The following is a 23628-nucleotide window of genomic DNA, read 5'->3' on the forward strand; positions in this document are numbered from 1 at the left end:
CTGGACCAGGTGACTTATCTACTTTAAGTGCAGCTAGCCTTTCAAGTACCTTTTCTTCATCAATTTTTAGCCCATCCAGTATCTCAACTATATCTTCCTTTACTGAGACTCTGGCAGCATCTTCCTTCTTGGTATAGACAGATGAAAAGTACTCATTTAATACCTCGGATATCCCCTCTGCCTCCAGGAGTAGATCTCCCTCATGGCCCCTAATCGGCCCCATCCCTCCTTTTGCTACCCATTTACTGTTTACATGCTCGTAGAAGACTTTTGGATTCCCTTTTATGTTGGCTGCCAGTCTATTCCCTACTGAAGCTATCTCTGAGGAAGCTTGTAGAGTGCTTCATTTATGTTCCAGACTGCCATTGGGGCAGTATAAATGGGTAAAACATGAGAGTTTCAATGTAGTGCTTGTTTTGAATCCAGCACAGAAACCAGAGGAAATGACTATCCTCACTCAGATGAAGGTGGAAGGCTGTAAGTAAATATAATATTTTCGTATGTGATCCAGCAGTTCCACTCTTTCCCTTTTATGTGATGATGTGATTAGTGAAAAGTTCCATGTTTGACAGTTTTAACTATTGAAAATAATCAACTGCTTGATTCCATAGGTTCATAGTCCATAGTGACACATCCAATCCCATTTTAGAGTCATTGGAGGACTTTCAGCCTCAACTCCAGCTGTATAAACCATCTCTTCTGATAGTTAGTGGGCTTCAAATGATGGATAATTTTCCTTTTAGACCAGGTGAGTGTAAAATGCAGTTCCATTATGGGCAGTCAGACTTAAGTTGTAGCTTTGTGATTCTATAATATCTCAGCTAATTGTTTACATGGCTTATCAAGATACACATATTTTGGAAAAATAGTTTGGTTCATGATTTTTATACAATTAAACTTTGCATTACTGCAGTGTTTCTCATTTTTATTTTATATTTTTATTGATCAAGTCAAATATGTACTTCCTCTAGTAGAGGAAACTGTTTCCCAGTCTTTTTCTAGTTTTAAAATATTCTCCCTCTTGCATTCATACTTCAATTACAAGCAGATATATTATCGTAAAACGGGAACACGTCTGTCATATTTTCCCTTTGGGGTTTATCTTGGTCAAGTTTCCCTCTCCCATTGCATATTAAGGCCCCATTCTAAGTTTTTTTTTAAAGAGGCAAAGTTTCAAATTGCCTGTCTTCAATGCGGCAACTTTGTGATGCATCTTCCTATTTTTTGCTTTTTCAGTATTGGTCAATATCAGATGGATCTTCTTTAATTTTTCTTTGGCAGCAGTCATTGCTGCTACCTGGCTTTAAGATTATAAAAGACTTTCATGAATCATTTCCAGTGACCCACACTCATGACTTCTCTTTGATGTTGTGTGGTTGATAAAAGGGTGAAGGTTCGATTGTGACTATTCAGTTTGTTGTTTATCGTTGGCCCAGATTTTCCTGTAGCAGGGCATTTAATGGCGTCTGCAGTTAGACTTGCCCTTGCGTGTTTAGGTTTTTAATTTTTTGTGTGGCAAGTTGCTGAAAGTGCGAGCGAGGGAAACTGGGCATCAGGGACCTGAGTGAACAACTGTATATCTCCATAACCAATCAGATTGAAGGATTGTGAAATAAACAGTGTAAGGACTAAGAAGGAAGTATAAATTAGAGTGGGAGAATTCAATGTCAAATCTGGTACAGAAAGGGAAAGAAAGCTTGGATTAAGAGAGAGAGAAGAAAGAGACAGAAAAGAAAAGTTTAAAAAAAAATTGAAAAATGTAATGTTTTACATTTTTAAAATCTCCAGTAACAATTAAAACCTGAAGGAATGAGACTCCACACTTGTAATAGTTAATTTTCAGTGCCAGAGAGGTTGATTGGCAGTCAATTACACTTATCACCTCAATTAAAGGGTATTTAGACTGGAATGGACAAGACTTTCTGTGGCGAGTTTAGTTTGTATCTACCGTGCAAATACAGCAACGTCATGCCAGTCAATCCATTTCAATGGTGAGGCAGACTGTGAGATGGCATTTTCGCGAAACTAATGGCTGTGCATCTCAGACAGAAACTTTTGGATACCATGTTTAACTGCACAGTTGCCCCTCGCCTGAAGTAGCTGTGCGATTTGCGCATAAATAATAGCAAGCGCCATTTGCCTCACCATTATTTTGACAGCAAAACCTGGGCTATTCTTTTATGCAAGAATGGTTTCCCATTGACCTTCACAGAATGATAACTTGAATTTTAATTCTGCTAAGAAGCATACCTCACACCAGGTCACAAAAAGAATTGCACGGATGTAGGGATCATTCTTGGCAGTGACTGAAAAAGTAACACTAACCAAGTCACATTCTGTGTCCACTCAGAAGGTAGGAGAAGAGGTGTGGGGGGAGGGAAGGAATAGAGGAATGTTCCAGAAGCTCCAGTTACAAGAGACTACTGAGTCTCAAAATTCTGGAGTTGCATTGGTGCTGTTGGACACAAGCAATGAAAGTGCTTGAAACGTCAAATCTTGACTACAAATAATTGATTAAAATATCAACACAGCTTGTTCCACGGAGCTTCTTGCAGCTACCACACTGATAAAGGTTCTAATCCTGATCCCAATATAGTATGTGATCACACCTCCACTTCTTGTACGGTGTACTAACAGGCGATGTTATGGTATGCTGGGTGTAGATTCAGCTCCTGATTTCAGCAGTATTACTGTAGGGAGGCACCAAATTGAGGCCAAATCTCCTACGGGCTGACTGAATAACAGTGGCACAAACCTGGGAGCTAGATGCTTGCTGTCTCTGTTGGCCACAGTTGGTGTATTACTGGGAGAGGAAACAAAAGGATTTTTGCTTCTATGTCTTTTTGACCTGCAATGTGGTTATTTAATTTGTGCTCCGCATTCAGGTTCAGGAATACGTTATTCTGGAATCGGAAAATCAAATGGGGCCATGATCATTCTTTTAGATTTCTTTCTGTGCATTTAAACTTCTTGGTCTCTTAACCCACTAGATGTTCCCAAAAAAACCAATGCTGTTGAAAAGGATTACTAGAAGATGCACGACAGCAGTCTGGTGACTACTGTTGGGGTTCTCCTTACCCTCTTGCAATGAAAAAGCAGCTGTTTTCTACTCAGCCACATCATGGAAATATGATCAGGAACTCAGGAGTATAGGAATAATAGATTTCAAACCAATATACCACCACTCTGACTGCATACACTGCTCTCGTTCACAGCACCAAGGCACACATAATTGGTTTGAAAACTGAATTTTACATTTTTAATTTTTTTCTCTGTGTGTTTATCTCCGAAAGATAAAGAATTATGCCATATCTAAGCTCAAAGTTGATTTCAAGTATTTCGGTTTTTAATGTAAATGTTAATTTTTCCTTTAAAAGAATGCATTTGAATTTAAGTACTTGATAAGATCATTAGTTCAGTAATTATTAAATCCAGTTATATGTTCTTGTACAGAAGGCTTTATTATAATTTATTGTTGCTGTGTTTACACATATTTGCCCTCAGATCAAATCGTCAAAGGATTCATTGTTTGCTTTCTGAAGATGCAGTTGCAATGCGTATTGGTGAGGGTCTAATAGTGTGTGCTTTCAAAGATGCAAACTAAAGCTGTACTTACAAATAACATGCTGAAATTACAAGGTCCATTTTGTAATGCTGAAAGCTGTCAATATTGCAGTTCAAGTTGTTTTGATGTTTTCAATGTAAGTGCATGAATTGATCCACATGTTATGCTGCATCAGTGTGTTGAACTGAAGTTACATATTGACCTTTTTAAAAAAAAAAGGTCTTTGGAATTACAAAATTCTAAATAGTTCTTGATAAGACTGTTGCTTTTTACTGATGGCTTGTCATGTCTGGCACTACCGGCAGTAGCCATTTATCTGGGAGTAAATCATCTTTTAATGTTGGCCTCTGTGTGGTCAAAGACACCAGTGTTTCCATGTTTATGTTGCATGCTGTCACTAGAGGAAGGGCTGCCTCCAGCAGCAATAATGTAATATAAAAGCAACATTAGAAAGCCATTCTGTAGTATTCTCTTCTGTTATGTACCATGAAGCTATGTAAAGTTTTGTATTAGACTCGTGTGTGAAAAGAGAGATGCAGAGACTTTCAAATGGAATATTGCTCACTTAATAGGGCAATAGGTTTTTAATCTATAATATAATTCTACTAATTATTGACTTGAGCTCTTTAGTATTGATTGCATGTGAAGAACAACCCAGCATGCATCATAAATTTAAAGCCAAAGCAACATGATTCAATGAGCCATAATAATCTGATTAGGAATGTAACTTTTCATTGAAGTTCGCAACTTTAACAATATCCAATTCATTATATCGCAGGCCATATTATGAAACATCTTGACTACTAACAAATAATCAGCCTATTTGTTCTAATAAGTAATTTCTAGATGTGCTGCATAAGAAAATGCGGCTGGGGGTGGGGGGCGGTGGGAGAAAAAGGTTATTTCTCTAGTACCCTAACTCTCCCATAATGACATCCAATCATACTTTGAACAACCTCATTGTTTTTGCTTCTACTCTGCCGCTTGGCAGATTATTTCCAAGCATTTTTCTCACTTTTTTTGAGTAAAGAGTTGCTTCCTGACCTGTTTTTAATTTATTTTTCAGTGGAATCTATTTATGTTCTCTCCTACTTTACCGACTTACTTTGAAGTAATAATTTGGGTGTACATTATCTGTCTATAACATAAGAACGCATGTATTTCCTTCCAGACAGTAAGGCTCAAACACTTCAATAATCTTTGTAGTTCACCCCTATACACTTGAGAATCAGTTTTGTTGCTCTTCCAATAAATCTGCTCTGGCTTTTTTTTCTTGACTATTTTCTCCTTTCCCTTGTACCCTGAAGACATTGACATCTTGCCGGAATACAGTTCCATGGGTGCTGATCACCCAGTGGCCTTTATTCATCGGTGATTTTTGACGGTGAGTGTCAGGAGGTTATTTGACTAGTGCACACCACAGAAATAGTCAACCCTGATCCTCACCCAATATTGCAATATGGGAAAGATACCATATATGCAGCCAAGTTTTTTGAAACTTTTTCTGTTTTTAAGTATTTTGTCAGGTTGTTCAAATAGCAATACTTTTATACATAAATTCTGTTTGTGGTAGCCCCCCCTCAATCTTATAATCTCAAGAGGCCTTGTCTCTTCTAGGTTTTTAAAAAATCTTTGACTTCCTCGTTTCCCTATAATTCACATCGCCCTTCCTGCTTTAAAGCCCTCTACAATCACCCTCTGCTCCTAAACTTACAATCATTCCAAACTCCCAATTTCCTCTCCTCTGGTCCTCCTACCCACCTTGACATATCTGCTATAATCGACCTGCTCAACAGCTGCTTTTGCTTCTGCCATCAATCCAACTTTTTCGCGTGTCGCCCACTCCCGCGTTCCTCGCACTGCCATTCTCATCTCTACCATTAATGCCGAGAGCCGCAGGTTGGAGCACAATTGCCATATGACAGACCTGTCTGTTCATTTAGATTGATTATCTAAATCAATGCCATGTCGTCCACTACTCTGTAGGGTAAGGACAACCTCAGATGACTCCTCTTGATAATGAACTGTCTCCTTTGCTGTGCACCTATTCATCTCCAATACCAAATGTGAGGAGCTCATGGATTTCTTTTGTCTCAAAGATCAAAACAATCTGCTCGGCTGCTTCAGCCGCCTCCTCCCTCGAGTCCATGTCGTACTGTTTGATCGTGAACTAAGTTTCAAACCCCACATCCTGGCCCCCAAAAGATCATTTACTTTCACCTCTGTGACTTCACTTGCCCCTTCCTTTGCCTCTCCTCACTGCCACTGAGATGCTTTGTCACCTCCAGACTTGATTGATCCAGCTCTCTCTTAGCTAGCCTTCTAATCTTAGTCATTCCAAACTCCATTCATAAATTGCACCTTATCCTCCTCCCCTTTTACTCCTGCCCTCGCCAACCTCAATTAACTCCCAATGCATTGTTTTTAATTCTGATCTTCATCTACAAGTCCCTCCATAGCCTTGCTCCTTACTTCTGTAACCGCCTTCTGTCTTATGTTCTTGCATGCACCCTCGGCTCTGCCGTCTCTGATGGCCTCCTTTGTGTCTCTGCTCCACCTTCAGCCACAGAGCCTTCAACTGTTTCGTTCCCGCATTGTGGAATGCTGTCCCTCAACCCTTGTCTTTTGTCTCCTCTCTTTCACAAGTCTCGTTGAAAAATACCTCCTTGATCTTGCCTTCAGTTTTCACCACTGACCCTTCTGCCACCGCTGCTCAATGTCCTGTTATGTTTGCTTTTGTGAAACATTTGGGATGGTATTGTTGCGATAATAAGTGTTAAAAAGTGCAAATTGTTGGTATTGAAGTTTTCTTTTTCTTTCGTATGCAGCCTAACTCCTGATATAGTTCATGAGACACTGACTCAATAGGCTCACCATTGTCAACTGGGGGAGGGCAGGAAAAAGTACTTTGGAAAAGCAGCTCGAACAAAAGTAAAAATTCTATAAAAGTGCTTTCAAAAGGGACAAGACATTAGTTTGTTTTCACATTTCACTTTTTTTTTGGAAGAGTGTTTAACAAAGCACTTTATGAAGGGGACAAGTGGAAAATTTGAGCATGGATGTGTTTGATAAATAATTTGTAAAAGATGAGTAAGATAAACTTAGATCATGTGAAGCTTTGGTAAGTTATGAATTAAGGTTCCAGAAGTTGTAATTTTTGATTGGCATTTTGTTGATAACTGTTAGGTGTAATATGCACTAAATGGCTTGTTTGGCAACCTCCTATATGTTGCAATAACCTGCAGTTAAACATTGTGTGTGAAATTGCAACTTTTACATGTATATGTTACATTCCCAGGTTTGCAGGCAATACAAATGTTTTAAGGTGGAACGTATGCACTGGATGGTAATGCGTGTGTACTCAGTTTAATTTGCTTCTGAATTAGCCAATTGCATTGGCATTTTAAGTACAGTTTTTGATACTATCCAAGCATTACAGAAAGTGTTATGACTGACTGCTTTATTGACTTTAAATGTATGATCTTTTCATATGTGGTTTAATGTTGGCAAAGTAAGATATCTTGAATAGCTGACTTTTCTTCCTATGCGAAAAGCACAATTCCTAACTCTGAGGGCAGGTAGGAATCTGCTACCGTTGGACATACTACACACTGTTTGATGATCAATCATGTTGGAAAAAAACAATTGGATTTGGGAGTTTTTCTAGGGATCACATTTGCCAGCCTTGGTTGTCTTCTAGGGAGGAATAGAAATTAATTGAGGGATCCCCTCCCTTACTCAAGTAATTCACCTGGCAGGTTAACTAGCTCGGGAGCATCTTTGAAGTTGACTTCAGCACAATTGAAGTCACCTTCAAAGATGCTCCCAAACTGAATAATTCCATCCTCCCATTAGGAGAGCTGATGTAGACATGAAGGTTCAGTTGCTTCAATTTTTGGCCACGTTTATCATATGATGTAACATAGTAATGTTGACTGCTGAAGAAAAGAAAATGGCCATGATTTTTATTGAAACATTAATAGGAAGTGGCTTATTTAGTTTGTCAATGCAAAATAAATTGTAGTCAGGGAATTAACTCAATCTCTGTATAATGCACAATATTTTGGTTATGTTGATATTATATTGAAAGATTTTATTTTTCTGCTTGAGATTATTCTTTTGGAGAAATGTTTGCAATTCAGCTTACATTGGTTGAGATAAAGCTGGCATTGCTGTGCTTCATTTGTTGCACTGACGGTGAAAACAGTGCCACCTTTTAATCACCTGTAACAGTTACAGTTCCTAGAATAATTCATTATATTGTGGCTAACAATTGAAATTTCTTTGCTGACAGGTCAACTTGAGGGGCGGTTAAGATTGCTTCAGAATCTCATGTTATCAGTTGACAGCACCACCAGAATCCATTTTGAAATGGCCTCTTTTGTGGACAACACTCTTCTGAAAAATCTTTTTACTTACATTATCACTCATGCAGATTCTCTAGGCATGAACGAACAGGAATTACCCAACCTGCTTAGCATGCTAAAGGGGGCCAACGTCACTGTCCTGTCTGACCCATACCCAAGAGTAGCAAGTATACTTGATCAAATGCGGAAAGTTTATCGCCTCTTAAATTCTCAGGAAATAACGAGTACACAACGCAGGCTGACACGGCTGCATGTTCATACCCTTGCTTTCCAAGCAATCATCATTGCGAAAGGGTCCTCTTGGAGGAACACCATGTCAGCAACTGCCAAAGCTTCATTGACTGCAAATCGCCATGTTTGTGGCTCGCCGAATATTGACACCAGCAAAGCCAAGTTGATCATGGATGATTCTTTTTCTGTGAGTCGTGTACAAGGGAGTAAGAAAATCCCACTGAAAGAAAATCGACCTGTTTCTTGCTGGGAGGAGTATAACTATGAGATCTGTGTTGCTCCAGTGCTGGTATGTACAGAAGTCTATCAGACTGTAGGTGGCGGCGACAATATTTCTGCAGCCAGCTTGGTTCTTCAGATCTAATCTCTCTGAAGGGAACGAGGAAGGTAGAACTGGCACACTCTTTATTCCTTTGCATTCTTCCTTGATGAAGGAGGTTAATGAAAGATTTAAATTATGCTTTCTCCTTTTCCCTTTTTTCTCCCCTCTCCCCCTCAAAAATAAATTTTAGTCAATTTTCTGTGTATTCTTTACTTTGGCCTCTTGTAATCAATATTCAGGTTTTTGGGTATTATTTAAGAATAAGTGTATGATTAAATATTCATTTGAGAATTTTTGTATAAATTACACCATGGTCCTCAAAAGGTTTATAAGATAAAATCTTGATTTGTAGCTTTTTTTTGTTTTAAAATCTTTTAACTTTATTTAATACCCATGGCTGAATATTGAAAGAATAGTGAGTGTTCTTTATAGGCCTCAACCCCTCATTTTCTTGTGAATATTCTGATCTCAAAGCAGCCGTTGCACAGCGTTGTGAATACAGTGCTTGGTGGAAAGTACAAATTCCGTCTCCATTTTCAGTCAATATTTTAAATCCCCATGGCTGTTAAAGGTGACTAATTGAAACTATGAGCTGATAAGTGTGGGACTGTTCTCAGGTGCAAAACAGATCTGTCCTGCTTTTTTCCTTAAACATTCTTCCTGACAGGCTGTTTAAAGATTCTGTATATGTATCTTATGCCTTATTTTCCCCTTTTCAGGTCCCCAGTGCTGTATCTGCCAATTGCTCCTACTGTGGCTTTACAACAGGGTGAAGGATTTGCAAGGCAGGCATGTTCTGCCTAACTCTTCCTTCCAGATGCTCTAGTAGTTTGGCTGAGATCAACCAAATGGCCCATTCAGTTTTCCTTCTCTCTTTTTCACTGATTAATGCTGGATCCAATTCTCTGTGCACTGACCGCTTTTTAGAACCTCATCAAAATGGCCATGTGTGAGCCTAGATAGCTAGTGTCATCAGGCTATTTGACCATGGGCTGGGTAGGGCTAGAAGGCAGCCAAATTCTGTCTGATCCCATCATACCTGAAACATTATCTCCAAACAACCCAATTCCAGCAGGATGACTGAATTGTGAGTGGGAAGACTGACAATTCTCCCCTTTCCCTCCCCGCTTAAGGACACTGAAGCCAATAATGGTGTTTCAACCATAGCTGAGATCAGCTAACTTGACGTGACCAGAGATTATGGATAGGACCTTTTTAGTCTCTAGTTTGGTACCTTCCAACATGGTGCATTTGGCCACTTAATCCTCTGGGAGCCCCACAAACTCCCTTTTGAGAAGGTTTGAGTTAAAATGACATGGCAAGTCTGATCTAAACTGGGAGCCCTCTTATAGGCATCTGGCTCTCCTCTATCAAGTTGCTGGGACAGTGTGTCACAGTTGTATTCCATGTGAATTTCCTATAAATTCCTGCAGAAGACATTTTGCTGACTACTTTATTATGTACATTTAAAGAGCTAGAGGTATATTTTCCTTTTCTAATTTTAGCAAAAAGTAAATGCCAGTAAAAAGCAGTAATCCTTGCTTTATACTAGAGTCTACTTTATCATTAAAATTAGCAAAGGAAAATGTGTTATATTAAATTACCATGATAATGTGACTGCATCTATAAGAGAAAATACAAAAATCAAACTGTGTTTGACGCTGACATTAGTAAGTTCACAATGTTAGAGCAAAAGAAAGACGTGGAAGATTGGTGCATTTTTAGTTGATGAGTTAATGTGGGAAAATAAACTGGCGATTATATTTGTATTTAAAAACAATGCATTCATATTTAGTGAACTGGAAGGACAGAAAAGGGTTACTGGGACAAATACATGGAACCATTTTTTCTCATACACGGGTGAGGGACTTTATTGTGTTAAACTGTGATGGAAGAAAGAAAGATTTACAGTGGTGAATGTTGCTGTATGAATCTAATTAAAATGAAGAAAATCAGTAACCCATTTTAATTGGCTATTCCATCACTGGAAGCATCACTTTTGAAGATTGTACATCAATAATGACTGCTTGGGTGTCGAGTGTACATAGAACTTTACTCCAACAAGGAATTGATGGATTGGGGTGGGAAATTGAGGGAAGAAATTAGTTTAAAAAAAAATGCTTTCTCTAAAATAAAAAATTTACTTGTCACAGTGATACAGATGAAGTATTCATTCTGTCTCACACTGAAACAACCCAATCAGGGATGAAATAAAGTGCTTTATTGTTCTTTTGCACCCAATTTTACTCTTTTTTTTAAAGAAGGTAAAAATCAAAAAAATGCAAAGCAGTTTAGTACAACTGATTTCAGGAAGCACTTTTTCGCACAAATGATAGTGGAAATCTGTAACTCCGCCCCCCCCCCCCCCCCAAAAAAGGTTGTGGATGCTGAGTCAATTTAAATTTTCACGACTGAGATTGATAGATTTTTGTTGGTAAGGCTTTAAAGGGATATGGTGCAAAGGCAGGTAAACAGAGTTGAGGTACAGATCAGCCATAATCTAATTGAATGATGGTGCAGGCTTGAGGTGCTGATATGACCTACTCCTGTTCCTGTTTGCTATGAATGTCTGTAATAATGCAACAAAGAGATCATTGCTAAAGGAAATTAAGAGATTAACTGCTATCTGGTAGCTGAAAGATGAGCACAGCCTGAAAATAAAAACATTTTTGGGCAGATTTTGTAAAAGTGGCACATAGCCAGTGTAATACCAATGTCGTTATGCGGGTCTGGAAGTTTAGCACTGTGACATTGAAAAGGAGTGCACCTGGGAACCATGAGGTTTATTTTTCTCTGGTAGTGAACTTACTAGATGTTTGTTAAATCTAGTAAGTTAAATGTCTTGGGATGTTTTACTACGTTAAAGATGCATGTTGTTATATAAAATTTCTTTATTTGTTATCTGTTGGGCACTGCTTTGTGTGCTCAAGTACATACAGAAAGTCTCTTGTCCTCTTTCCACCTCCTCCCACCCCCCCAAAAAAATGTACATGCCCAATTTGTTCTATTAAATAAATGAACTTGGAACTTTCATTGTGTAAATACCTCTGAGCGATGGTGGGGTTTTTTGGCCTCATTATTTGGGAATAAGTCCAAAGTCCTCTATCATAAGAACCACATTTAATTGAAGCTATGGCAAGACCAGATTGTTGCAAGCAAACTGAGAATGCTCAGGTATTTAATATTTAAACCTTTTTTTAGACTAACTTTTTTTTATTAGCAGTTGTTCATTGGTCCATGTAACTTCCAAGTTTTTTTTTAAATGTTGTAGCTTTACATCTGAAAAGGCCCATCACTGATATTTGCAGTACCACATAACAAACTGTGCCAGTTTTAAAAAATATATATTTTACCTTCAGTGAAAGATCATACTTCTGCCATTCTTGTGAATGTGAAGGTTAGAAACCAGGTTCTTTTTTAAGTTTAGTTGATAATTTTCTTTTATTGATCCAAGTTCTGAAATTATTGTGAACTACCTATTGTCAGGTTTTAACATCAGCTTGTTGATTTATTCTTTCTTGCCCTCTGCAGTAACTGTCTTCCAGTGAGCCATTCTGACAGTCTATTGAAAATAGGTACATTGAAAACAAACTAGTAAAGTTCTCCACATAATAAGAATAATGTGTTCAAAGAATAAATATCTCAAACGAGCGATGAAACCCCCAAAATGACCATTTTTTTATTTTGAAATGAAATAGAAGAAAATGACTTCAGATTTAACTACGCAAAGTCTTTGACCACCATAGAAATGTGCTATCTTATCAACAAAGTGCAATAAATATTTTAGGTTTATCCAATAACTTGTTGCTAGAGTGTACACAAGCTTGATAACTGCCAATGCTACATTCCGCAACTGAAATGAGTTGCACGCTTACACAGGGATCCTGGCTCTTCCGTCCTGAGAACGCTGTGAGTTGGTCCCCATTTTGTGGTAGGCATTCATCCTTTTCGAATAAATTCAGAGGTACTTAAATAGAGTTGAGTTCAGGACTCTGTCTGAACCACTGAGTGAAGCCACATGAGCTTGCTTCCACTTATTGACAGGTTTTCTTGTGTAATAATCTGTGGCCTCTTGGAAGAGTGCCTCACCATTCAGAATAGAGGAAGAGGTAGGCAGAAGATAATATGGGATACTGTACTTTTGTGATTGATTTACGACCTTCTGGTGGGAACTCCGGAAGAAATGTAGCAATTTTGCTTGAAAATGTGAATTTGTTTTTGTGGCATGACATAAAGATTGTGAATTAAATTGCTTAAATTGTCAGCCATTGTTATAAGCTATGTGTGTTTATTTCTTACCTTTTTCTCCTGTATTGTTTCAGATGAAATATCCTTTTTATTCAATTGTACTTGATTTTGTTTCCAATAAAGTGATTCTGAATATTTAATTGTCTACTTATTCATCTCAACCAGAAAGGACCCATCACCTTGTAGATTGCAGCTGGTTTGCTGGCAAAATTTCGAGACCACAAACTGAATGTTGCTGCTTCTGAGGAATAAAATACAAATGCTGGAAATCTGAAACCAAAGCTGAAAATTCTGGAAAAACTTCACTCAACATCTGTGAAGGGCAAGTTCATATTTTGGGTTAACTCTTCAAAAGAACTAACTGACACGTTAAAAAGCGTTTTAAAAGCGAAGTTTGGAGGCGGGCGGGGGGGGCAAAGAAAACTGGGATTTTCTGGAGCTAGAAGGAATCCAGGCTCCAACCCGCCGAAAAACATGCACAACCCAAAGCCATCTGGGTGCGCATGCCGTTCCCGAGCCCGGAAGTAGACGATATTTAAATCAGCAATTCAAGTACTTAAAGTACTTGAAATGTGCATAAATATATTTAACAATGATGGCAAGTGATTTCAACATTGCCTCAATGCGTTTCCCATGCTGTGAAATATGCCATGGGAAACTCGGATTGCAGCCGGCAGCCATTTGGACATTTAAATCCCTGTTTGACAGATGGGGATAAAAGGTGAGTTATTGCAGCAGGGTACTCTGTTCTCTCTGACAAATCTTTGGCTGGGACATTGTTGTGTTTAGACTTGAAATTCTTGGTTTACACTCAGAATTGTTCTGTTTACACATATTTACCTACCTTTTTGACAACAATAGCTGCATTCACCAGTACATCCGTGGAGGGACATCACCATCTTCGCTCAGAGGGTGGTGAATCTTTGGAATTCTCTACCCCAGAGGGCTGTGGAGGCTCAGACATTGAGTATATTCAAAACAGAGATCGATAGATTTCTAGATATTAAAGGCATCAAGGGATTTGTGAATGGTGCAGGAAAATTGTGTTGAGGTAGAAGATCAGCCGTGATCTAGTTGAATGGCGGAGCAAGCTCGAGGGGCCAGATGGCCTACTCCTCCTATTTTTTTATGTTATGTTTGCCAGGCATAACGTGCACATCCACCACTTGCAGCTCCCCACACAGTGGTGTGCCACAGGCACCTGCACAAGAGCAGAGAGGGCAACAACAGAGCGACCAACGTCCAGGAGGCAACACCCTTGTGAGAGGGTCTACTGACCGAGGCTGAGCTACCTGGACCTCTCTGAGGAGCAGTGCCTACAGAGGCTGCAAGTAAGTTGCCAGGTGGTTGCAGACATCTGCAGCCTCCTTCATGCCGAGCTGCTCCAGGCTGGGCCTGGTGGCATCGCATTTCCTGTCACAGTTAAAGTGACCACCGCCCTCAACTTCTTCACCTCCAGATCATTCCAGGGCACCACCAGGGAACATCGCCGGGGTCTCTCAGTCGTCTACCCACAATCGCATAAGACAGGTCACCAATGGTTTGTTTCGCAGGGCGTCGCCATAAGTCAACTTCCCCACGGACAACCTCAGCCATACAGAGAGGGCAGTGGGCTTCCACTCTGTGGCTGGCTTCCCACAGGTGCAATCGATTGCACGCATATAGCAATCCGAGCATATCCACAGGAGCCAGGACTTCATCAACAGAAAGGGATATCACTCCATTAACATGCAGCTCATTTGCAACCACAGGAAAAGATTTCTTCACGTGTATGCCAGATTCCCTACCAGCTGCTGATTCATTCATTCTGAGGGAATCCAACATTGCACCTCTGCGCTATTGTGAAGAGTGCAATGGCTCTTTAAATCCAGACGCTCCAGCTGACAACAGGTCATGTGGGCACGCAGTCTGCCTGCTGTGCAGCTTTCAGACGGCAAACCCGGAAACAAGACCAATTAAGTCACGATCGTGTGGGGTACAGTAAAGTTTCAGTATTCGGGTTACCCGCGCACCCATTGGACCCCCCCCCCCCCCCCCCCCCCCCCACCGGCTGCCATACTGCCCATATTTTAAAATTGTGCCCATGGTTACTCCTAAAATGTTAACTTTTCACAGATATTTACAGATCTGTATATTTCCATCATTTTCTGTTTTTGCTGCTGCCACAGAGGCTGTTTTGATAGAGCAGAATGCCTTGGGGAAACTATTGTATTCAACAGTTTCAACTAGAAGCTCTTACATGAAGAGCAGTGTTTATATTTGCTTACATTTTTGCTGCTATTAGACTCTGAGAAAGTTGAGGCAACGTCTAATAGTGCTTAAGAAAAGTTTTGAGAGGGAAAGATTGTTTCCACTGGTTTTCAAATCTGTAAAAAGGGGCCAGAGACTCAGGTGGGGGTGGGGGGGGACGTAGAATTTGTTTTCAGAGGGTTATTGAAACATGGAGGCCTAGAAATTGCACTACGCAGTGCTCGTTTTTCTCCACATGAATATAGGATTCAGTGTTGACCCTGCTGATATTCTGCATGCAGTGTTAAGGTGATAGGATACCCAGGATTGTCCAAAATTACATGTCTGAATATGTGCTGCACTATTCGGATATGGTTTGTCCAGTTCAACTCCAGTCAGTGGTGCCCCACAAGATCTCAATGGTCAAGGATTCGGCAATAGTGGTGCTATTGAAGGTCTGGGGAAAATGGTTGGGCTTTCTCCTCTTCCTTGAAGGATATTTGAGAACCAAGTGGGTTTTTACAACACTCTGGAAACTTACATGGTTATTTTGCTGGTGATTGCTCATAAATTACCAGTTTTATTCAAATTGCACCCATGGCAAGTTGTGAAATTGATTTTGCAATCTCTGGGTTGCCAGTCCAGTACTATAAACATATAACTGTCAGATACTGTACCTGTAATGTTTAACATTTATTAGAGGAATAGACAACTAACAAGTGGTAGTGGGTTTGAGGATCAGGTAGAATTAGGGGACTACCCATATAAACTGAAAAAGCAGGGACTGAGGTTGGATGACTGAGGTTGGATGACCAACCCTGTGGAACAGGATTCTGGAGGTGGTACTGACTCTTTTAAAGTCCTTCAAAAAGGTGTTTCTGGAAAAAAGTGATCTTGACATGAATGGTAAGACTAATTACTCTGGAAAATAATTAATGAGTTTGTAGCCTCCTGGAGCTTTCATGGTTGACTGAGGGATCAGAGGAATTTTTGACAGCGGGTTCCTGACCTGGCTACAGGTCTCTTGCCTCACCCAAGAAGTAGGAGGTGAGGGGATGGCTGTAACCTGAGGTATGATATGCACCTACCCCATTTTTTTTGTCTAATATATACCTAATGGACTTTTTCCACCTTGGGTACATCACATCACATACATTACCTTGTGTGCATCTAAATCCTAATCTCAGCAGAACAGCCACTTGTTGCATCAGCAGGCCATTTTGAAGACCCTTATTCTGTCTGCTTCTCCTTCCACCTTTTTATGATACTCTTCACTATAGTACAATGATCTACTTCTGGTTCTCTTATTATTGCTCTTGAGCAGGACACCACTCCCCTTAAATTTTAGACTCCAGGGACTCGTGAAGGACCATTTTACCCAGATTTAGAAAACACTTCTTCTGACAGATTTAAAGATGTGGGTTAAAAAAAATCAGGACTAACCAAAAACACACAAAATAAAAATACAATTATTCAATCCATTAATGAAAATCTGCATTTAAACTTTTCATACTGACAATGTACACTCAAAGATAAAGAAATTACATTATTGTAATGTGAAATCAGAAATGTAATTAAAGATCAACACATTCATTGAGACTATCGAGATACTGAGACATTTCAGTCAAATCTATATCATGTCTAATAGTCAAGATAGTTCTAAACAACAGAACATTTCAAGATGACACTTTAATTGCACTTCTAAAGAGCACTGCAAATGTAGTAAAATAAATGAAAAATATCCTGTGTTCGACACGAAAGAGGCAGGGATTTACTGGTGTGCAATATCAGCTAGTGTAATCATTATCCATATATTAAATATAATTATGAGTGGCCAGCTTTAGCAAACACTTTGTTCTAGATAAAGCTGCCATTAAACTACCAGTTTAATATACTCGCTGCAGGGTGTCAGTGGTCTGAATTAAATCAAGCACCCTCTTAACATCAGGGAAAAGTAAGTATTTGGGGACTTTTTTTTAGTGAAAAGTTTCAGACCTCCAATCAATACTTGATTTAGACATATGCATGCTTATACCTGGACCACACATGACAATGAAATATGAATGATGGGTGACACATTTATAATAAATTAAAGAAACTCCTACTAACCATTAGTGCTTAATGTAAACCTAGCTTGCTTCTAGCTGCCATTTACTTTTTAACTTGATATTAAACCTGCAATATTTACAATGCCTGTTTTATTTTGCATAGAATTTTCACACAAAAACAATTACTCTGAATTTTCACTTTTATGCTGTGGAATTACAACTTGACCTTTATGGCTCAGTGGGTGAGCCAGCAGATTTCAGCCAGGGCAGGACTGGCAGAACAATAACTGATCTCAGTATCACAGGGCTAGGAAAGAGAGAGGGGGAAAAAATCCAGCCAGAGTAAACTGTACCTCATCACAATCCCCTGAGCCCTGATTGAAAAGCAAGAGGATATTGAGTAAAAACTGGATTGAGCTAAACAGTGATCCTCCTCCTCTCCCCACAGTAAAACAACCTGCAGATGCTCATTGTTCTAAACTCACATGAGGCATGGCCACTTGGACAATGTAGCAGGTCTACAGCTACCTAAAGATCTGTCAATTAATGTGAATCATCAGCTTTGGGGGACTAGGGCAGAAAATTGGGGGAAAAAAGAGAAAATTCTTTAACAGAATTCACACTTTTTATATCTAGAATATAGTTTTGCATATTATACATGGTTCTTGGGATTTGATGCTCAGTGAATCAATACTTAATAGGTGTCTATGATCAAACCCCTAATATCACAATTGGTCTAATTTCCTTCAAATAATCTGTAATCTATATACAATATATATTTATAACCTGGTAGCACCCACTATTTCCCTCCATGAGTTCTGTCAACAAAGGGGAGATCAGAAGCCAGGTACCAGATTGAAGGGAAAGATACTCTGGGCTGCTCTTGCATAAGTATAACTGGTTGTTTATAGGGTGTAGGAGGCCTGGGCGATGGGGGAACCCTCCCTGCAGGGAACATTATGACCTCCGGAGAGTGGAGAGAGAGCCTAAGAGATAGAAAAAGCAGATTGTTAACATGTTGTTTAATTCCATTTATACTAAAATATATTAAGATGGCTGATGAAAATTCCAATGAGCTCAAAACTATCATTGTCTTGAGTAGGGTCCTGAATTTTTTTTTCCAGAAATGGAGTCTTTACTGTGAATAACAGTATGCAAAAATACATAATTTTTGTAACATATAAAAACATTACTAATTTTGTCAGGACAGTAGTCAGAGAATGCAGGAAGACTAAAATATTTTCTGTGTTTAAGACTGAGTTAAGATGGTTGTCCTCAGTGCCTCAATATGATTTGTCTTGAAGAAATTATAAGTCAGTATCATATCCCAAAATGGGTCCCAGCCATTTCTCAACATCTTCTAGTCTCATCTGCTTTCTGGCTGCATAATCTTCAACCTGTAAATCAACATCACATTCGTATGAATTTCAAAACTCCATCACCAGTACGTCAACACAAAAAGATAACTGATCTGATTTAAATATTGATCTGCAAGTTCTGATATGGCAGGTTTGTATAATTACAGTAAAAAAAATCTGCTGCATAAAGTGAGTCTGCATTAAGCATACATCTAGTGTTTTTTGAATGTAGGATCCAAGCCAAAAAAAACCCTAGGTATCCAACATGACAAATTTAAAGTACGTAAACTGTTGCATTTGTCAGACTGAATACAGGATTGCAAACATCAAGTTAGACATAATAAAAATTGTATAAAACTATTAAGATATATCTGACTAACGGTGTCAGCCTTGACTCAGTGGGTAGCACACTCGCCTCTGAGCCAGAAGGTTGTGGGTTGAAGTCCCACTCCAGAAACTTGAGCTCAAAATCTAGGCTGACACTCCAGTGTAGTACTGAGGGACTGCTGCGTTGTCAGGTGCCATCTTTTGGATGAGACATTAAATTGAGCCCCCATCTGCCCTCTCAGGTCCTGTCCACAAAAAGCAGGACAAATCCAATTCAGCCAATTACTGACCCATCAGTCTACTCTCAATCATCAGCAAAGTGATAGAAGGTGTCGTGGACAGTGCTACTTACTCACCAATAACCTGCTCACCGATGCTCAGTTTGGGTTCTGCCAGGTCCACTCGAATCCAAACCTCATTACAGCCTTGGTTCAAACATGGAAAAGAGAGCTGAATTCCAGAGGTGAGGTGAGAGTGACTGCTCTTGACATCAAGGCAGCATTTGACCGAGTGTGGCATCAAGGAGCCCTAGTAAAATTGAAGTCAATGGGAATCAAGGGGAAAACTCTCCAATGGCTGGAGTCATACCTAGCACAAAGGAAGATGATAGTGGTTGTTAGAGGTCAATCATCCCAGGACATCGCTGCAGGAGTTCCTCAGGGCAGTGTCCTAGGCCCAACCATCTTCAGCTGCTTCATCAATGGCCTACCCTCCATCATAAGGTCAGAAGTGGGGAATCTTTGCTGATGATTGCAGTGTTCAGTTCCATTCGCAACCCCTCAAATAATGAAGTAGTCCATGCCCGCATGCAGCAAGACCTGGACAACATCCACGCTTGGGCTGATAAGTGACAAGTAACATTCAAACCACACAAGTGCTAGGCAATGACCATCTCCAACAAGAGTGTGTCTAACCACCTCCCCATGACATTCAATGGCATTACGATCACCGAATCCCCCACCATCAACATCCTGGGGGTCACCATTGACCAGAAATTTAACTGGACCAGCCACATAAATACTGTGGCTACAAGAGCAGATCAGAGACTGGGTATTCTGCGGTGAGTGACTCACCTCCTGACTCCCCAAAACCTTTCCACCATCTACAAGGCACAAGTCAGGAGTGTGATGGAATACTCTCCACTTGCCTGGATGAGTGCAGCTCCAACAACACTCAAGAAGCTCGCCACCATCCAGGACAAAGCAGCCCGCTTGATTGGCACCCCATCCACCACCCTGAACATTCACTCCCTTCACCACCGGCGCACAGTGGCTGCAGTGTGTACCATCCACAGGATGCACTGCAGCAATTTGCCAAGGCTTCTTCGACAGCACCTCCCAAACCCGCAACCTCTACCACCTAGAAGGACAAGGGCAGCAGGCCCATGGGAACACCACCACCTGCACGTTCCCCTCCAAGTCACACATCATCCTTACTTGGAAATATATCTTCATCGTTCCTTCATCATCGCTGGGTCAAAATCCTGGAACTCCCTACCTATCAGCACTGTGGGAGAACCTTCACCACACGGACTGCAGCGGTTCAAGGCAGCGACTCACCACCACCTTCTCAAGGGCAATTAGGGACGGGCAATAAATGCTGGCCTTGCCAGCGCCAGCCACATCCCATGAATGAATTTTTTTAAAAGGTGGAAGTAAAAGATCCCATGTCACTATTTTCAAGAAACGCAGGGGAGTTCTCCCTGATATCCTGATGGATATTTGTCCCTCAACCAACGTCACTAAAAAAAATTATCTGGTCATTATCAAATTGCTGTTTGTGGGACCTTGATGTGCGCAAGTTGGTTGCCGCGTTTCTTACATTACAACAGTGACTACACATCAAAAGTACTTCATTGGCTGTAAAGCATTTTGGGACATCCTGAGGTCGTGAAAAGCGTTATATAAATGCAAGTTCATTCTTTCTTAACTTCCTTAGGTGTAGCAAAGCACTGGAAAGCACCTTTGTTATTGACATGTGTTCAAAGGGACAGTAACAGTAAATGGGAGCAGGTTTACAATGCTCATTTGTTTTTAATATTCTTCCCAATTTTATCTTGGTTGGGGTATAGTTCCACAAGTGGCAGTTGCCTCCTAGTAACTTGCTCAAATGATCATTATTGACCTGAGTCTTGGTAGTGAGTGTTGGTAGGCTGTTCAGCTTTGGAGGGCATCAAAACAGAGTTTTGATAGCTTAAGCTCTATTACCATATGTTTTACTTTGTTCTAAAAGATGTTGATTTTCTGCAATTTTTTATTTTCATAAACTGAACTTGCTCTTCCTATTTGTATATGGTTTTCTTCCAAGTCATTCACTTCTCCTTCCCTCATAGTGCACCAAGGCCAAAATAATGACAGCGTCTTGTCCTGTACAGGATGTTCTTTATCTGGCTTTGCAGAAGCTCCCCGGATGACTCATCATTCAGTTCACCCTTTGCAGCTCCTGTTAGGGGAATCTATGTCAACTCTGCTCAGTTCCTGTTCCCGTCAGCTAGGATGACATTGGGAACGCACTTGATGGAGAGAATTCAAACCCCAAAACCTACACTGCCTGATGTCCTGTTGTTTTAAAGCAGAAAGCACTGAAACATTATTGCGAAACATTTTTAATTGTTTGAATCAGAAATCAGAGTCAGTTAAACCCCACTTCAACACTTGCACACCTCAGATGCAGCATAGAGAGTATTGCATTGTTGGAACTGTTGTACTTTGGAGGAGACATTACACGAAGAACCCGTCTCCCTGTTCAGATGGATGTTAAAGATCCGACGGTACTACTCAAGAGTAGAGCGTTCTCTCCATGTCCTGGACAACATTCTTCCCTCCAGCAATCTCACCAAACAGATTAACTAGCCATTCATCGCTGCTGTTTGTGAGACTCTCTTGTGCATAAAATGGCTGCTGCACTTGCAACAGTGGATTGCATTTCAAAGTAATTAATTGAACGCGAAGTGCTTTGGGATGACCTCAGAGATAAGATAAGGTGCTATATAAATGCAAGTTGTCTTTTTAATAGTAATGCAATACCTTTAAAGAAAAGGAAGAAAAGGATTTGCATTTATATAGCGCATTTTATGTCCACAGGACATCCCAAAACGCTTTACAGCCAATTATGTACTTTTGAAAGGTAATTACTGTTGTAATGTAGAGAAACATGGTAGTCAATTTGCACACAAGGTCCCATAAACAACAATACGATAATGGCCAGATAATCTATTTTAATGATGTTGGTTGAAGGATAAATATTGGCCAGGACACCAGGAGAATCCCCAGCTCTCATTCAAATAGCTTCATGGGATCTTTTATGTCCACCCCTAGGGGGGCAGACGGGGTCTCGGTTTGACGTCTCATCCGAAAGACGGCACCTCTGACAGTGCAGCACTCCCTCAGTAATGCATTGAAGTGTCAGCCTGGAACATGTGCTCGAGTAGAAATGATTTAGGAGGAAACCTTTCCTAATTTCAGCATGGAAGAGGTTTTGTTATATTTAAGTAACTTTTACAAATAGCCCCATAAAGTTACCCCCATTTCCCCTAGATTAAGTAGATTTAGCCCATTAAGTAGGCAGATTTAGCCCATTAAATGCATTTCCTGGAACAACAAATTAACAACCAACCTGTTCCTTAGCAATTTTTCCAACTGCAAAATACATAGATTGTGGACTGGAAAAGTAAAGTCCTGAGACTGCAGCTGCTGGAGTCATAGCCAAGGACTCAGTCATTGCAATCCCTGTGCAGAAAATAAAGAAAAACCTTTTCAGCGTGATGGCCACAAGGAAAGAAAACTAAATGTTTAATCTTCACCATTTACTGAATTTAAAAACAAAAGCACACATTTGCTCATAAATAATTTAAGAACATGCGCTGTTCTGTTTATCTGATCCACTTAAAGGATACCAAATTGGTTCAGGTAAATGTGGGCATTTCTGCAACTTCAGCCAAAAGTTCAAAGTGAGCAAGGAGAAATAAACACAGCTGTGAAAATTTAGGGGTCCATAATGTAACTGTTGCTCTTGGTCGCAACCATTCTTAAACGCTCGACCAATTCCTGCTGAACAACATATTAATGAAGAGTCTCATTAATATTAATAATCTCACCTGTGCTCTCCTCAACATTGGCCAGTTTCCACATAGTTATTTTTTCAGTGTGATCGGGCTGGCTTGGGTACCCTGGAGCTGGACGGATTCCCGTGTACTTGATTCTATGCATGTCAGCAGCACCCAGGCTCTCATCGGGGGAGTAACCCCAAAATTCCTTACGGACTCTTGCATGCATCTCTTCAGCAAAAGCCTTCAAAATATGAAAATAAAGTATAAATTTCCATGACATATTTACAGCATCCTAGGAGGTAATATATCCAAGCAACAAGACAAACTGTTCATTTGAAACTGGTTAAAAAGTACGGTCATTTCTCTTTGCCTTCCTCATATACAGCACTGAGCAGCCTGACAATTCAGCAAAACAACAAATTCGAATGCAGCACCTACTTCTGCCATTTGACCCTTGTTCTGTGAGTAATATGCTCTAAAAGCCACATCTCATTTATCATTTACATATCATCTATTGAATTCCCCACCTCCCATGGCTAGTGAATTAAAATCAAAACCAGTTTTCTAGGTATGCAGCCTTGCCTCCACCCCAAGTTTTCTCCAATTTCTAAGCCCTCTCGTCATGCACCTCCCGTGGCCAAAAGGTCAGGTCCATGGCTACAGCCCATTGATGTTACGCCATTCAATTTTCTTCCCCCTTTCCAGGAATGCACGTGACCTCTGCTTGGCAGCCCCCTGCAAGGAGTGTGGCTAAGATTCAGTGAAATATGGGAAAAATAGAGCATGCTGCACCATCATAATGTTATATGGATTAACTTGTAACTAAGTAGAAAAACAATCAGGGTACAGATTGGGCAGCGCAATAGTTCAGCACACTGTCCTTTC

At 40.1% G+C, this 23628-nt stretch overlaps 2 protein-coding genes across 4 annotated transcripts in view; one reads left to right on the forward strand and one right to left on the reverse strand.

The window, feature by feature from the left end:
* The window catches only part of adpgk2 (ADP-dependent glucokinase 2), a 30583-nt gene extending 17712 nt beyond the window's left edge, over positions 1-12871 (forward strand). Inside the window, exons 5-6 of the mRNA XM_067988715.1 lie at positions 612-748; positions 7860-12871. Coding sequence (XP_067844816.1) covers positions 612-748; positions 7860-8527 — 805 coding nt within the window. The 3' untranslated portion in view covers positions 8528-12871. The remainder of the gene's footprint in view (positions 1-611; positions 749-7859) is intronic.
* Positions 12872-16443: 3572 nt separating this feature from the next.
* mtr (5-methyltetrahydrofolate-homocysteine methyltransferase) overlaps positions 16444-23628 on the reverse strand; it is a 57906-nt gene continuing 50721 nt past the window's right edge. For all 3 annotated transcript variants that reach the window (XM_067988713.1, XM_067988712.1, XM_067988714.1), the window contains 3 exons: positions 22792-22984; positions 22311-22423; positions 16444-18407 (listed from right to left, as the gene is read on the reverse strand). In XM_067988713.1, the coding sequence (XP_067844814.1) occupies positions 18318-18407; positions 22311-22423; positions 22792-22984 (396 nt within the window). In that variant the 3' untranslated portion in view covers positions 16444-18317. The remainder of the gene's footprint in view (positions 18408-22310; positions 22424-22791; positions 22985-23628) is intronic.

Source organism: Heptranchias perlo, chromosome 8, assembly GCF_035084215.1.
Source record: "Heptranchias perlo isolate sHepPer1 chromosome 8, sHepPer1.hap1, whole genome shotgun sequence".
Classification (NCBI taxonomy): domain Eukaryota; kingdom Metazoa; phylum Chordata; class Chondrichthyes; order Hexanchiformes; family Hexanchidae; genus Heptranchias; species Heptranchias perlo.